Source organism: Lycium ferocissimum, chromosome 3 (assembly GCF_029784015.1).
Source record: "Lycium ferocissimum isolate CSIRO_LF1 chromosome 3, AGI_CSIRO_Lferr_CH_V1, whole genome shotgun sequence".
Classification (NCBI taxonomy): Eukaryota; Viridiplantae; Streptophyta; class Magnoliopsida; order Solanales; family Solanaceae; genus Lycium; species Lycium ferocissimum.
Window position 1 is genome coordinate 69,108,744 of NC_081344.1, and position 16,046 is coordinate 69,124,789.

At 34.1% G+C, this 16,046-nt stretch overlaps 1 protein-coding gene across 3 annotated transcripts; it reads left to right on the forward strand.

Moving 5' to 3' along the window:
• The first annotated feature begins 1,114 nt into the window (after positions 1-1,114).
• LOC132050567 (uncharacterized) lies at positions 1,115-5,717 on the forward strand. 3 transcript variants are annotated; one of them, XM_059441914.1, is made up of 3 exons: positions 1,115-1,393; positions 2,188-2,367; positions 4,765-5,717. In XM_059441914.1, the coding sequence occupies exons 1-3, from the start codon at positions 1,366-1,368 to the stop codon at positions 5,025-5,027; spliced, it is 471 nt and encodes a 156-aa protein (XP_059297897.1). In that variant the 5' UTR covers positions 1,115-1,365; the 3' UTR covers positions 5,028-5,717. The 3 variants fall into 3 exon arrangements, with proteins under 3 accessions (XP_059297897.1, XP_059297896.1, XP_059297898.1); XM_059441913.1 differs by having other exon boundaries at positions 1,142-1,393; positions 2,171-2,367; positions 4,765-5,330; XM_059441915.1 differs by lacking the exon at positions 4,765-5,717 and having other exon boundaries at positions 1,144-1,393; positions 2,171-2,701.
• The last annotated feature ends 10,329 nt before the right edge of the window (positions 5,718-16,046 follow it).

The window sequence follows — 16,046 nt, forward strand, 5'->3', positions numbered from 1 at the left end:
TTAACAATGTGAGCAAGCAAATTAATGATAATAAGAGTTGCGAAAAAATGATAAAACTCAAAAATGTATAAGAGAATATTGATCTGAACACCATAATTATTGAAATAAAAAAAGAAAAATAAAAGCTTGAAAAGCATGAGAATATGAATAAATAAATATCCATCGCAACACAAAAAATAGAAAAAAGTGGGGAGGATAATGTGTCAAGACAGATACCTTGGTCGTTGTCCCAGTTATCTTAATATTGTCTTCCCACTTTTCCCTGTCGGTCAAAGATAAATTTGGTCAACACTTTGACTGGAGATTCCTATCCACAATTTTATCAATTAATTTTTATTCCTTATTTATAGCCAAAATTGCAATATTGCAATGTGGAGTAACATTGGGGAAGGTCGGCTATTAAATAATAATAATTTTATAAATTTAACTTTGTTTGCTTTATAAGGTCCTTTTGTTAATTCAGAGTAAGTTCTTTCTTAGAGGTTCATGCATTAGCAACTAGATAAGAGTGGCAAACATTAAAAAAAAAATGGTTATGATAATTATGCTCTAACCACATAATAAAACGTTTTAAAAGACAAAAGCATATATAGTCTGAGACTCTGAGTATCATATTTTATAAAGGATTTAAATTATATACTTAGGCATTAAGAATGATTTTTAAACTATGTATAAAACTTGTGATAGCACGCAGGTTAAGTATCATGTTTATCAAATTATCAATTAATGTTTGTTATAAACGTGTACTTATAAGTACCTTGTATATGATTTAATTATGTAAATATATTTTTATACCGTGTTAATTCATTTCTAGAAAAGGTAAATAAAATTAAATGAAACGTGGTTGAATATCTTAAAGAACTTCTACAAGTTGTACCGCAACAACTAGCTAATCTAATATTTAAAAAATGTACAATAATACTTCCTCACTTTTCTTACAAATCATAATAATAATAAATAATAAATAATTACCAATTATTTTATGAACACGACATAATAAGATGTGATAGGTCAAAGGATATGTTGAAAAAGTATACATACAAACAAACTTATTTGTCTAAAATAAGAGACAAAACACCCCCACTTTTGCTTATCTTCTTCACCCTTTTGCAATTATTCTTTATATATATCATATGTCCTCTTCTTTTTTCCCTCTGATGTTTTTCTCCATTCCTCGTAGAAGAAAAGATTCTTCTGTCCCCCTAATAAATAACCTTAGTATATAAAAAAGAAGAAAACAAAGGGTGGATGCATATATCAATATCTCTTTCTCTCTTTAATTTTCTTTCTTGATGGCTGCTTCTTCTTCTTCATCATCAAATCTAAGAATAGTTGTTCAAAAGAACCCCTCAGAATCTCAACTCAATGAATTGGGCATCAAATCTTGGCCTAAGTAAGTACACAAACTTATGACTTTCTTGCTATTAATTTTTTTTCTTTATTATATATTTATGTTCTCCGCATGTGTGAGCTTGCTCAAATTATTATTGACTCCTTCACAACACATAATATGTTATATCAGCTTTGATAAACTTTGAAAGACTCCTAGCTCAGATGAAAATGGATGGTTAATTGTGATAGGTTAACAACTAACATAAAATTAGTCAATTTATGATGAATCTTCATAGAACATAACAATATAACATGTTAGGTGTATTATAATATGTGTTCTCCACCCATGTAAACTTGCTCAAATTATCGGCTCCTAGTTAGCTCAGATGAAAGAGGCGTTTTGTGAAAAATTGAATGCCAGCGCAAAATTAGTCAATTTATGATGAATCTTCACAGCACACAATATATTTTTATATTATATATTTGATTTTTCCGCTTGTGTCAGCTTGCTCAAATTGTCGTCTTCTAGATAGTTTAGATGAAAGAGTCGGGTTATGATAGACTGATAGCCATAAAAAAATAGCAGTTTACGATGAATCTTCATAATACATAATTATAATATTTGTATGTGTTCTTTGTCTTTGTCTTTGTAAACTTGCTCAAATTGTCAGCTCCTGCCTAGCTCAGATGAAGAACGATTGTAATAGGCTAACATCCGACATAAAATTTGTTAATTTATGATGAATCTTCACGATGCACAATATGTTGTTAAATTATATATGTGTGTGTGTTATTAATGCCTAGATATTTTTTTCTTTTTTTGATGTAAAATTTTCAGATGGGGTTGTTCTCCAGGAAAATACCAACTAAAATTTGATGCACAAGAGACATGTTATTTGCTTAGAGGGAAAGTGAAAGTTTCAACAAAGAACTCAAATGAAACAGTGGAATTTGGAGCTGGAGATCTTGTGATTATTCCCAAAGGATTGAGTTGCACTTGGGATGTATCAATTGCTGTTGATAAACACTATAAGTTTGATTCATCTTCTCCTTAATTCTTCTTAATCCTAATTAAACTTAGTTAACTATATCATTAATTGTTTTCTTGTTTAATTGCTTAATCAACTGCAGTTCATGATAAACATCTCATGATTGTACCATTTTCCTTTAGTCTTCTTGATATAGATATATGTCCTTCATATGTTCGTATAATTCTTTTTGCATCAAGTGTTGATTAGTAGAGGTGGATCCGGCATTTAAACTTGATAGATTTAGTATTTAAGGTTTTTAGAATTGAACATGGTGTACTTTTGAAATTATGAATTTTAGAATTTGATATTTGTTGAACTTTTAGTGATTCATTTACATATATAGATGTTTCGTGCTAAAAATATTGAGTTCAGTTGAATACATCGAATCGTTATTTTGTAGTGTTATTATTTTTTTGAATCATGATGATCAGAGGGGATCCATAAATATAGTTGATTGTTAGTCCCTCCGTCCTGTTTTATGTGATGCATTTTGATTGAGTATGCTTTTAAAAAAATTTATGATCTAAAATAAGTTATAGGTATTTGTGATCATCTCATTAATGGTAAAATATAAATTTAAATTATTTCTAAAAATAAATAAAATTTAAGATAATCTAAAGGAAGTTACATCATATAAATTGGGATAATATAAATTGGGATAGACTACCTGATTGATTATTGCAAGATAGTTCTCCACCATGTTAATAACTCCTTTTTCATTAAGTGTTGATTAATTACTATATTACTGTTGTTTGTCTCTTGTGCTTTTCTTGTTTTTGATTCTTTGGTAATTAATTAATGTTTATAGTTTAAAAGTTAGTCAAAGAAGAGCAATTAGTCAATGAATGTCACTTTCAAACTCAACTACATTTAGTATAAAAGTATCCCCCTTTCTAAAAAGCTGTAAATGCTCCTTTGACTGGTCAACGCATCATATTTTTATCGTGAAAACCATATCTCCTTTTGAGTCAGCAGTGATGAATTTTCTGCACAAACCATAAATGTTTATGGTTGGACATTTATAAGTTCTCATGTGGAATGTTTAATCTTTCATACTTGTCTATCGTGTGTAATGTTTAATACTCCCTCCATTGTAGTGTTTTTAGCTTATGCACACTCCTTAAGAAATTGCTTACTCCTAAAAAATTATGAGTGTTTTTAGTGTTTTTACTAACTTACCCCTAATTAATGTCAAGAAAAAAAAGCTATTTAATGATTCTTGATTATAAATAAGGGTAAGTTTGGAAGAATAAGATCATTTTCTTCTTGAAATCCTAAAACACCACTTATTTTGAAAAAAAATAAAAAGCCTAAAACATCACTTATTACGGAATGGAGGGAGTATATTCTAATGTGGTATATTTACCACCAAAGTGTGTAGTGTGATAGTTGTGATCGCTCCATTTTTTAATTAGAGATTTGAAAATGAAAATATTGTTTGACGACAACGCTTTCTCCTTTAATCAGTGGATATACTCAACACAAATTTGAATTAATTTTATCTGTTCTTTAAGGTCTTAACGTGTTCATTTGAAGTCATTTAATTGCATAAGTCATAAGGGATATTTGACCGAGTTACACGCTTATCTTTTCCTTAAAATGAGTAATTAACAATGATTAAAGGATTGCAACAACTACAACAACAACATATCCATTGTAACCTAACTTAGATTCAATGCCCGAAATGATTTCACATGTAGCTAGCCCGTTCTATTACTAATACAAACATAGTGGATTCAATTGATTAATGGATTTGTGAAATCAGTTCATGCATTTTTTATCCCGCCTCCTTTCTATTTTACTACAATTCCAACACTAAAACAAAATGGGGTAATTGCCCATGAGTTAGGTTAAAGTTTGTGAACAAGTTAATTAGACAGACTGAATTATAGTAGACTGAATGAAATTGTTAAAAGGAGTGACAACATCAATGGAGATTGAGAGATGGAGAAGAAGAGAGGAAGAGCACTGTGAGTTTGTGAAATAACCGACTCAACTTTTCATTGATCACTTTATAGATATTTACACACCTCATTAATTAAAGACTGTGTAACTAACTATTATAACTGTGTAACTAACCATGTACAACTAATTTAAGCAATTCTATAAAATGTACAAGTAAGAGCAGCTATCACTAATTCTACACTCCCCGTCAAGTTGGATCCTTGAAAATGTCAACTAATCCCAACTTGAATAACATGTCATTGTGGAGCTGCTTCCCTAAAGCCTTGGTGAATATATTTGCCATTTGTTCCTTGCTTGCGACATACTTAGTTCTTATCAGTCCTTCAAGTATCCTTTCTCTAATAAATAGAGACAGTGATAATATATTTCGATGTGTTTTGTTCTTTCATGATATATGGGATTTGAGGAAATTTATAATGTTGCCTTGTTGTCACAACCATTGGCAACTCAACTGTGGCACCCAATTCTTGTAACAAACCTTGCAGCCAAACCAGTTTAGCAATTGTTGTTGCCATGCTTCTATACTCAGTTTTTGCTGAGCTTCTTGACACTGTGCTTTGCTTCTTAGACTTCCATGAGACTAAGGAATCATCGAACTTTATACCAAAACCTGTTACTGACTTCCTAGACAATAAGCAAAATGCCCAATCAAAGATCACAAAATGCAGTAATCTTGCCAGAAGTTCTGCTGCTCATTAAGAGTCCTAGTCCAGGCTGCTTCTTGATATACCTGACCACATGTATGGCTGCGTCATAGTGCGACTTCTTAGGGCATGCATAAACTAACTTACGTGTTGTATATCAAAAGAAATGTTTGGCCTTGTCATGGCAAGATATAATAGTCTCCCTCTTAGTCTTTAATATATTCTCCTGTCTTCCAGCTCTGCATCATCATCGGTTAGTTTAGATTTATCATCATCATCTGCTGATTTAAACATATCATCATACTCCAAACTAGAAAGCTTTTGATTATGTTCAAGAGGAGTTGTAGTTGGTCCCCCCCCCCCCCCCCAAACCACATTCTGCTATCAATTCCAAAGCATACTTTCTTTGATTCATCAATATTCCTTTGCCAGTTCTAGCAAATTCAATCCCAAGAAAATATCTCAACTCACATAAGTCCTTCATTTTGAAGTTATGATGCAAATTGATTTAGCTTCCTGAATTAGTGTTGGATCACTGCCTGTAATCAATAAATCATCAACATACACAAGTATGACTATACCAGTTCTATTAGTCTTAGTGAATAGTGAATAATCCAGTTTACTTTGAGAAAAGCCTAATTCTGTCAAAGTTGTGGTGAGCTTAAGGTTCCATTGCCTACTGGCTTGTTTCAAGCCATATAGTGATTTAAGTAGACAACATACTTTATGCTCCCCCTGGCTACTAAAACCAGGAGGCAAGGTCATGTAAAAATCTTCAAGTAAATCACCTTAAAGGAAAGCATTATAGACATCCATTTGTAATAAGGGCCAATTAGACTAAGCAACTAAGGAAATGATACTCCTCACAGTTACCATCTTGACAACAAGGGAAAAGGTGTCATGATAATCCAATCCTTCTTGTTGAGTGTACCCTTTGGTAACCAACCTTGCCTTGTACCTTTCTATAGTGCCATCAGCCTTATACTTGATTTTAAAAACCCATTTGCAACCGCGATCGGAGTTTTACCTGCAGGCAAATCAACAATCTCCCAAGTATGGCTGTCATTAAGGGCAGCAATCTCTTGTTCCATAGCCTGGACCTAACTACTATCTTGAGCAGCTTGGGTGAAAGAAGAGGGTTCAGAGACTGAAGCAGAAAAGGCAATAAGGTAAGACTTATAGGAAGGTGAGATAGATGAATAGGATAGAGAACCGGAGATAGGATGTGGAGTAGAAGAGTTGGTGACATAATCAGTGTGCCAAATAGGAGGCTTAGAAATTATTATAGATTTTCTTGGAGCAGGTTGGATAGGTTGAGCAGGAGAATTGGAAGGAGGAAATGATGAAGAAGAGAAAGATGAAGAAAGACTAGGATCAATAGGAAAAAAAGGATCAGGGGCAGAGTTAAGAGGTAATGCAGAGTCATTTGGTGGAGCACCAACATCTGGTGGTGCAGAAGCATCAGGAGAAAGAGCAGGTGATGAGCAATCAAGAGAAGAAGGGATTATTGATGCAAGGAAAACAATATCTGCAAGATGTGGATAAGAAGAAGGAATAATAGGAAATGTAGTCTGAGAATGATCTAGTGCTAAGAAAGTATGTCTAGGATATTTGAAAGGGAAAACAGTTTCTCTAAAGGAAACATCCCTACTAACAAAGAAAATACCACATGAGATGCAGTAAAGTTTGCCTTTTTGTGTATCTGAGTATCCCATGAAAATGGAAGGAATTGCTGTGGAGGAAAATTTGTTAGAAAATTGAGGTTTGGTTGCATAACAAAGGCAACCAAGCACCTTTAAATGATCAAAGGAAGGAGAAACTCCATGAAAAACTTTATAAGGGGATTTGCCTGATAAAGAGGAGGAAGGCAGTCTATTAATGAGAAAACAAGCCGTAAGCACACACTCACCCCAGAGTTTGAGGGGGATGTGAGCTTGAAATCTTAGGGCCCTAGCCATTTCAAGGAGGCGTCTATGTTTTCTTTCAGTAATACCATTTTGTTGAGGTGTGTGTACACAAGAACTTTGGTAGATTATACCAAGGGAATAAAAAAAGAGTTCTTGAAAAATTCAAGACCATTATCTGATCTAACCGTTTTGACACATGCAGAAACTGAGTTTTAATGAGATTTAGAAAATGTGTAATACAAATAATGACATCACTTTTTAATCTCAGAAGATATAACCAAGTCATTCTAGAGTAGTCATCAACTATTGTAAGAAAATACTTGTGACCATTGTATGTACATTGCTTATATGGGCCCCAAACATCCATGTGAAGAAGTTCTAAAATACAAGTAGTTTTATTTGTACTATTGGGGAAAGGGAATCTAGTCTGCCTTGCAAGTGGACAAACTGTACAAGGGGAGTTTTTTTATTCTGTAAATGAGGTTGTAATGAGATAATCTTTTGTAGTACTGCAATTGGGGCATGACCAAATCTTAGATGCCAGATAGAAGGATCAACTTGACTGGAAGAGGAGAAGCATTGAGGTGAGGTTGAACCCAATGTATTGACAAGTTCAGGTGTCTTGGTAGATGGAAGCAAGTAAAGTCCTTCTTTTTCCTTACCAATCCCCAACACCTTGCCAGTGCAAAGGTCCTGAAAGAGACAAAAAAAGGATAAAAAGAAGCACAACAATTTAATTCTTTAGTGAGTTTGGATACAAAGAGCAGATTGTATTCAAAATGAGGGACATGAAGCACATTGTGTATGTCTTTACTGCCAAATTGTGTTACTGTACCAATGTGCTTAACTTCAGTAGTTTGACCATTTGGAAGATGAACAAGACTAGAGTATGGAGGAACTAGGGTTGGTTTAAGTAATGAATCCAGACTAGAAACCACGTGATTGGTAGTTCTAATGTCAACCACCCAAGGTTTTGTATCTAAACCTGCAGATAAACAACTATTTGAAGTAGGAGAGGAACTAGGACATATACACCCATGTATGAAACTGCTTGCTGTGGAAGATTGTCCTTATCAACCATCTTCAGAAAATACTGGTATTGCTTAAGAGTAAATGTTGGAACGGTTGGAACAATTAGTGGAGAAGCAGCTCCATGTGGTGAACTTAATTCTCCCACTTTCAATCCATCAGCATAAGTCACATTGTTAGCTTGAGGTTTTCTGTTTCCTCCAAATCTTTGTCCTCTATTATTCCTGTCTTCTCCAAAATTATGTCCTCTATCATTCCTATTATCACCCTTCTTTTTTGCATACTTGTGATCCGGAGGATATCCAATCAATTTATAACAGGATTTTCTAGTATGATTCCTCAAGTGATAGTTATCACAGTACAAGTCAGTTGTTTTCTTGTATCTATTGTTTTGTATGGATGCTAAGACAGTAGAATCATGTATATCTAATTACTGTAATGACGATAAACTTAATCCGAATTATAGAGCTAAGACACAATCAAACCCGAACGAACAAAATATTGAATTGAATCGTATCACCGATCTACTCGGGGTTTATTACTCATTTTTGTACTTGCTTATAACAGAGTTAGAAATCAAGTTTGCCTGTACTCGTTGACTCTCATCCTGCATAATCATGTTGTAAGCCTGATTGAGGTTAGGGCTAGGCACTGTTATGAGAATTTGACTCCTAGACTGTGCAAATGTCTCATTTAATCCCATTAGAAACTGCATGAGCTTCTGTTTTTCCATGTGGTTTGCATATTCTTTGTATTTATAGCAATTACAAGCATGAAGTGGTACCAACAAAGTAGATTCATCCCAAAGATTTTTCAGCTTAGAGAAATACTCAGAAACTGTAAGAGTGCCATGACTCATAGTGCATATTTCGCGATACAGTTGATATATTCGAGTTAGGTTACGTTTGTCAAATCGCTCTTTCAAATCTTTCCAAACATTGTGTGCATTTGATGAAAGCACAAGACCATTGGCCAATTCTTTTTGAAACTGAGTTTTTTAACCATGACAGAACAAAAGCATTACATCTCTCCCATTCGTGTTCCAAATCTCCTTTGTACTGTTCCTTAAGGCATTTTCCATCAATAAACCCTAATTTGTTCTTAGCTAGTAAGGAAATCCTCATAGAACTACCCCAACCAGTGTAATTTTCAATTCCGATGAGTTGTTGAGGAATTAGCACAATACCTGGATTATCTAATGGATGAAGATAGAGAGGACTTCTGGGATTAATGTGTTTGAATTGTTCAGTTTGTTCAGTGTTCGATGATTGCAAGATTTGAGTTCCATTCGTCATCTTCAATTTTCAATGAATCGAGTGATTGAATGCAAAAAAAATTGTTCAATTTTGTAGAGAAATAGACCAATTTTTGATGAAAACCACAAAATTAAGCAGTTACAGATAATGAAAATTGCCGATTTGCGAAGTTTAGAAATCGCGATTCGAAGTTGGTGACCAGTTCTTCTTCACCTTTCTTCTCCGATGTGTTCTTCCATTGTTGAGTTCATCAACTAGGTTTCAATCGTCAGCCTTACTCTGATACCATGTTAAAAGGAGTGACCTAACTGTTAAACATCAACTGAGATTGAGAGATGTAGAAGAAGAGAGGAAAAGCACTATGAGTTTGTGAAATAACCGACTCAACTTTTCGTTGATCACTTTATAGATATTTATACATCTCATTAATTAAAGCTAGCTATGTAACTAACTATTCTAACTGTGTAACTAACCATGTACAACTAGTTTAAGATATTCTATAAAATGTACAAGTAAGAGCAACTATCACTAATTTCTACATAAATCTTTACCATTTAGGGTGCGCGCACGGTAGGATGAGTGAGATTCCTTCACCTTTAATCAAATTAGGTCTCGAGTTTGAGTTCTGAAAATGAAGAAACTCATGATGCAAAGTGCTTCCCAATTTATAAACCCTACGCTTTAGGAATCTAGATTACTAGAACATGTATACACACACACCCTGTCATTGGACAAGGATTATACCCTGTCATTGAACAAGAATTATACCCTGTCATTGAACAAAAGTACAAGTCTGATATTTTTTGAGAAAAAGGTTTTGTGCAAGTTGTCCTTTATCATCTGTGTTTCTTGATAATATTTGGGAAGTTTGGGCATTTGAGGATGCATGTGGCCTAACGAAAAAAGCCAAGGCAGTGATCCGGTGCATAAAGCATCCCGCGTTAGCATGGTTCGGAGAAGTGGTCTAACTAAATGGGTGAAAATAGCAGAATCGAGGTTCACATTCCAACAAACGCTAAAAGTATTCGGTGATTTCTTTTCATTTGCTTGAAACTTGGAAAATTGAACCTTCTACATTGACAAATCTAGTCATTGGTGAGAGTGTAAGCAAACATACTGCTCCAGCTCAAAGTAAAGATCACATTCACTTTGAATCCACTGTTTCCAATATCATGTTCTTCTTTGTTCATTAATGTTTGGAAGCTTAAATTTAGAGATAACTTATTTCTCATATATCATGGTTTCTTTCAAATGCCCATTAGCATGTTTCACTTCTATCGTTTAGTCGATTTTTGCTTTTCCATTTTTCATCTAAAAAAGGAGCAGAAACACACATAAACACGTAAAACGTACGATTTAAATATACTGATATATAATGCAAGAAAATTTTACGTTGTGAATGTAATTTAATAATGTAATAGCATATTCATTTCCATGTTTTTTATTATGTCACAAATATACATATTAAAATTTATCGTCCGCTTACCGAATTAGGCCAGTTAATTATCTACAATATTTTTTATTTTTTAGTTTCTATCTTCAACTTTTCATAGTATTCAATAAAACTCACTCCACCTTTTTTTTAACCTTAGAATGAATAGAGATAAAAGAAAGAGAAATGGAGATGGGCGCATATATTTGTTCTAGTTTGTTGCCAGCAAGTTTCAACTTTGCTGTAACTATTTTTTAACAGCCGGTCTCATTTCGGAACAACTATAGGAGTATCAAGCTATTAATTGAGTTACGTAATGAAAGTTTGGGAGAGAGTGATCGAGATGCAACTGAGGAGGGATGTGTCTATCTAGAGAATCAATTTGGAGCCGGTCAACTATAGAAGACATTTACCTCGTGAGGAGATTGTTGGAGCAGTATAGGGATAGAAAGACAGACTTACACGTGGTATTCATTGATCACAAGAAAAGACATACGATAAGGTTCTAGGGGTTCTATGGAGATGTTTGGAGTCTAGAGGTGCACTGATGGCTTACATTAGCGCAATTAAGGACATTGTATGATCGAGCCAAGACTGGGTAAGAATAGTGGGAGGTGACTCAGAACACTTCCCAGTCATGATGGGGTTGCACCAAGGATCAATCATTCACCCATTTCTATTTGCCTTAGTAATGAACAAATTGATTCGACATATTTAGGGGAAGGTGTGGTGGTGTATGTTATTCGCAGATGACATAGTATTGATCGATGAAACGTGCGATGGAGTTAACGATAGGCTAGAAGTTTAGAGGCAGGCCTTGGAATCTAAAAAGGTTTCAGGTTAAGTAGGACTAAAACAAAGTACCCGAAGTGCACATTCGTGATGTTACGCATGAGGCGGAGGTGGAGGTGAAGATCGATACATAAGTCATACCCAAGCGGGGAAGTTTCAATATCTTAGGCCTATGTTCCAAGAAAAATGAGAGATTGACGATGATGCCGCACACCGTATTGGCGCGGGGTGGATGAAATGGAGGCTCGCGTTCGGAGTATTATGTGATAAGAATGTGTCAGGAAGGAAGTTCTACAGAGTGGTGGTTAGACCTACACTATTATATGGGACAAATTGCAGGCCAATCAAGAATGCACACTTTTTGAAGATGAAGGTGGCGAAAATGAGGATGCTTAGATGGATGTATGGGCATATTAGGAGGGATATGATTAGGAACAAAGTTATTTAGGACAAGGTTGGAGTGATCTTTGTGGTGGACAAGATGAGGAAGTGAGGTTGAGATGGTTCAGGCACGTGAAGAGGAGATGCGCGGATGCACTAGTGAGGAGGTGTGAAAGGTTGACTATAACAGATTTTAGGAGAGGTAGAGATTGACCGGAAAAGAACTGGGTGGCGGTGATTAGACAGACATGACAGTCGAGGATTAGGGTAGTAGGTAGCCGTACTTTTTGTGGGAGAGGCGGGGGCTAGTCTTCTCTTCTCATCTCCTCCTTTTTTAGTAGTACTATTTAGTATTTGCGTAGTAGCTTATGCTTTAATTCTTATTACTACATGTTGCTTTATTTGCTTTGTTTACCTTGCCATTTTATTATCGTTATTTTCCTTTCTACCATGGTTTGATTACACTTCTTTTGAGCCGAGGGTATATCAGAAATAACTTTTCTACCCCACAAAGATAGGGTAAGGTATGTGTACATCCTACCTTCCATAGACCCCACTTTTGCGATTACATTAGGTCTGTTATTGTTGTTGTAGGTCTCATTTCGGAGTCGATTGCCCGATTGGTTACTCAATTTGTGATAATTAACCATTAAAATTATCTATCTTTGTTTTTTCTTCCAAAAGTCATCTTACTTTACTTAATTTACTTCAATGATTATCTTAGCTGGAATTTGTATTACTTGGAGAGAATTAATGTTGTGACAAACTGATGTTTTTTTCAAAATAGTTAAAACAGTAATTTAGAATCTAGACCAATTTAAAATTCAACCCACTACCTGACTCGATCCATCCTTTTTATTCCAAAAGGGCCCAAGCACTCATATTTGCAAGGCCGGTCCAGAAGTATTGCAACCATGTATGTAGTCCCAACCTTATAAGTATTCAAAATAACAACAACAAAAGAGGGTGGATTTACAAAAATTTGCAATGCCGGTCCAGAAAGTATTGCAACTATGTTTAGCAAGAAAGTCAGCTAGATGTTTTTTCTTCCTATACGTGTTAGTCACCTGTGGGCTGTGATTCACCTAGCTGTGTGATCAAGTACCTGCAATCAGGGGCGGATTTACCTTGACCCGAGGGGTGTCACGTGACACTGTTTTGTCGATTTTTTTTTACTAGATATGCATATATAAATAATAAATAAAATGAAAATAGAAGTTAATAACAATAAAAGGACATTGCTTGTAAACAAAGATGCGCATTGGCTTGGTGGTTAGGCGCTCCGGCCTTGAGTGAAAGGTTGTGGTTTCAAACTTGCTTAGCCTACTTTTTTTCTCTTACAGTGGTAGTGGGCACAATTCTTTAAATGGTGACACCGCTTATCAAAAATCCTGCGTACGCCCTGCTTGCAATCATGAACAATATCAGCATAATGTAAAGTTGGGGAGGATAGGAGGGACAAAATCTTCTTGGCATCAATGCATATAACAAGAGGATTTTTTAGAAATTTTTGTTTAGGATATAAGAATAGTAGTACAGTACCAAACTGGGAACCAAAAAGCAAATACCTTTTTGAGTTTGTTGTAAAACTGAAAGCTTCCATCTCTAACCAATTTCCCTATGAAAAGTTCTATTTTTAGTTCAGAAAAGTCTGCGTTACATCAGCAAGAGCAAAGACAAGACCAAAATCTGGATCTGCCATTTCTCGTTTTTATAACTAGAATCGCTGCCCCGATAACACAAAACTAATTCTCATGGACATAATTATTCGATGTCTTTGTTATCTATCTAAATTTTAATTGACAAATAAAGTTATTCAGTGTTATATAAGATAATAGGTAAATATTTGAAGTACGATGTACCACACAAGGGTTCGAGGAAATGATCTATGAATCGTTTGGTAATTTGATGAAAATGAACACTTTTGATCTCTATCAAATATCTAATAAATTCTATCTATTAGATTTAACGAAAAATGCAAGAAAAATATTTCACCAGAAACATTAGGAAAGTTCCGTCAATTCTCGGAAATCACAATATCAAAAACTGCACTAGACATCAGACTTAGATGAAAAATAGCAGAAATTGCACCTCAAATAGCTACATTAGACTCCAAAAATAAATATAAATAGCAGAACTGCAAAAACTACACTTCTCGATGTGAGTTCATGTCAAATCCATTTTCTTCACAGTTCACGTTAACTCAATTAACCAAAGTTTGTTAAATATTTTACGTAAACAAAAAAAAAGGTCAACTTTGACAAATTTGAAAAATCAAAATTGTTGAACAACATATTTAAGGGACCATTTTGAACCTAGACCAAACATAAAGGACCATCTTTATCATTTTCTCAAAATCCTAAATCCTCGGCTCGTTGCATCCGCGCCATTTTGTGCTCTTGGCTGACATGTTTCAACGTTTGACTTATTAAGATAGTTGTATTTTTCTAAATAAGAAATTTGTTTAAAAATTAGTGAGATTTGAACAATTACTTAAAACACACAACTCCAAATATATTTTTATATTTATGTTGCTCGTAGAATTGCTGCGAAAAACCTTATTGAATTTACTTATTGAAAGAGTATTTTGCACTTCTTTCTTGAGGGGATAGCAACATTTGATCGATCTTTCCTAGCATAGCCCATTAGCCATAACCCCGAATGCTCCCATTTTCAACAATTAATGCAAATTACACTAATAACATTCTTTATCAAAAGACAATAACTATAGAATAGAGTTTAACGAAAATAATTTACTTTCAACACATAGAGCCTATTTGCATTGGCTTATTTTAGGTGCTTTTAAGCCAAAATTATTTTTAAGCATTTTTATAGTGTTTGGATAAAATAAAAAAGTATTTTTAATCACTCATTTTTAAGCCAAACTAACAAAAATAAGTCAAATCTATACTTATACTTATTTCTTTTGGCTTATAAGTCAAAAGCCAACATTTATCCAAACGGGCATACTTTGGTCTAGATAATTCCAAGATTCATTTTCAACTATGTTTCTTTGATAGTGATTTTTGAACTCTTTAAACATAACAACAACAAAAGACTATGAAATCCCACAAATGAGATTTAAAGGGTAAGTATAATGAAAATACCCTTTATCTTGAACGGAGAGATTTTTTCTAGGAGATTTCCTAGGTATAGCCAATGCAAAGCCATGAAGAAAAAAAGATAATGATAGTGAATAATAAGCCATGGCAAAATACTATAAAAGCATGGTAAAACAGTCTGAAAAACGAACAATAACTACCACAAATTATACGATAAACGAAGTACAAGCAACAATAGATAGTAGCAGAAATCGAAGGGCAAGAAACTACAAGAGTAATACGATTACTAGTATAAAAGAATAAGCGGGACAACACTCAACTACCTACTAACCTTCTACCCGAATCGTGAACACTTTAAACATAAGTTGAATGAAAATAATGAGGAAAAATGTGGCAAAGGGAATAACATAACTATTGATTAGAAGGTCAGTACTTGAACAACCAAATTTGTAATATGAAATTTGGAGTAGACTATAAAGTGCTCCCCACGAGAAAAGTCCTGCTTGAATTTTGCTTACATACTTTTTCACTAAATCCAAATCACAAGACAAAGGAAACATCCAAAAACAAACTAAAAAAGTTGCTATCTCTTTTTTTTTTATTTTTTGGGGTAAAGTTGTTATCTTGACTTCATCATGACTCATGAAAATCTTATAAAGCAAAAAGATATCGACTCCAAAAGCACAAAGTAAAAAAGTCAGAATGTTGCCTCCATATTAAGCTTCCCTAACGTAGCATGTATTACACTTGCAAAGATGATTTGAAACATAGACATTTATATGCAGAGTTTACACACTAGTGTTAAAAGTAATTATTAAAAAAAAATTAATTAATTAGAAGGGAAAATTGTTCTTTGCTTTGATTTTAATGAGAAATTGTCAATTAAAATGGATTGATCGTACTATCCAATAATATAATATGAATTGTGATGGACTCACTATTCACTTAATTTGATTTTGGGGTCATAATCAATTAACACTGAGAAAGAGATTTCCTAACAATCCAAAATAACAATTCCTTTTGGGGGCCAAAATTACAATTCAAGTAGAATAAAGGCAAACAAAAGAAAGACTTCGTATTCCATTACTTTTTTCCCATTGACTTGGTTTTTCAAATACTTCGCCTTCAATAACTTGGGTATTCCATTACTTTTTGCCCATTGACTTGGTTTTTCAAATACTTCGATTACCACCATTCACCACCCTCAATCACAAT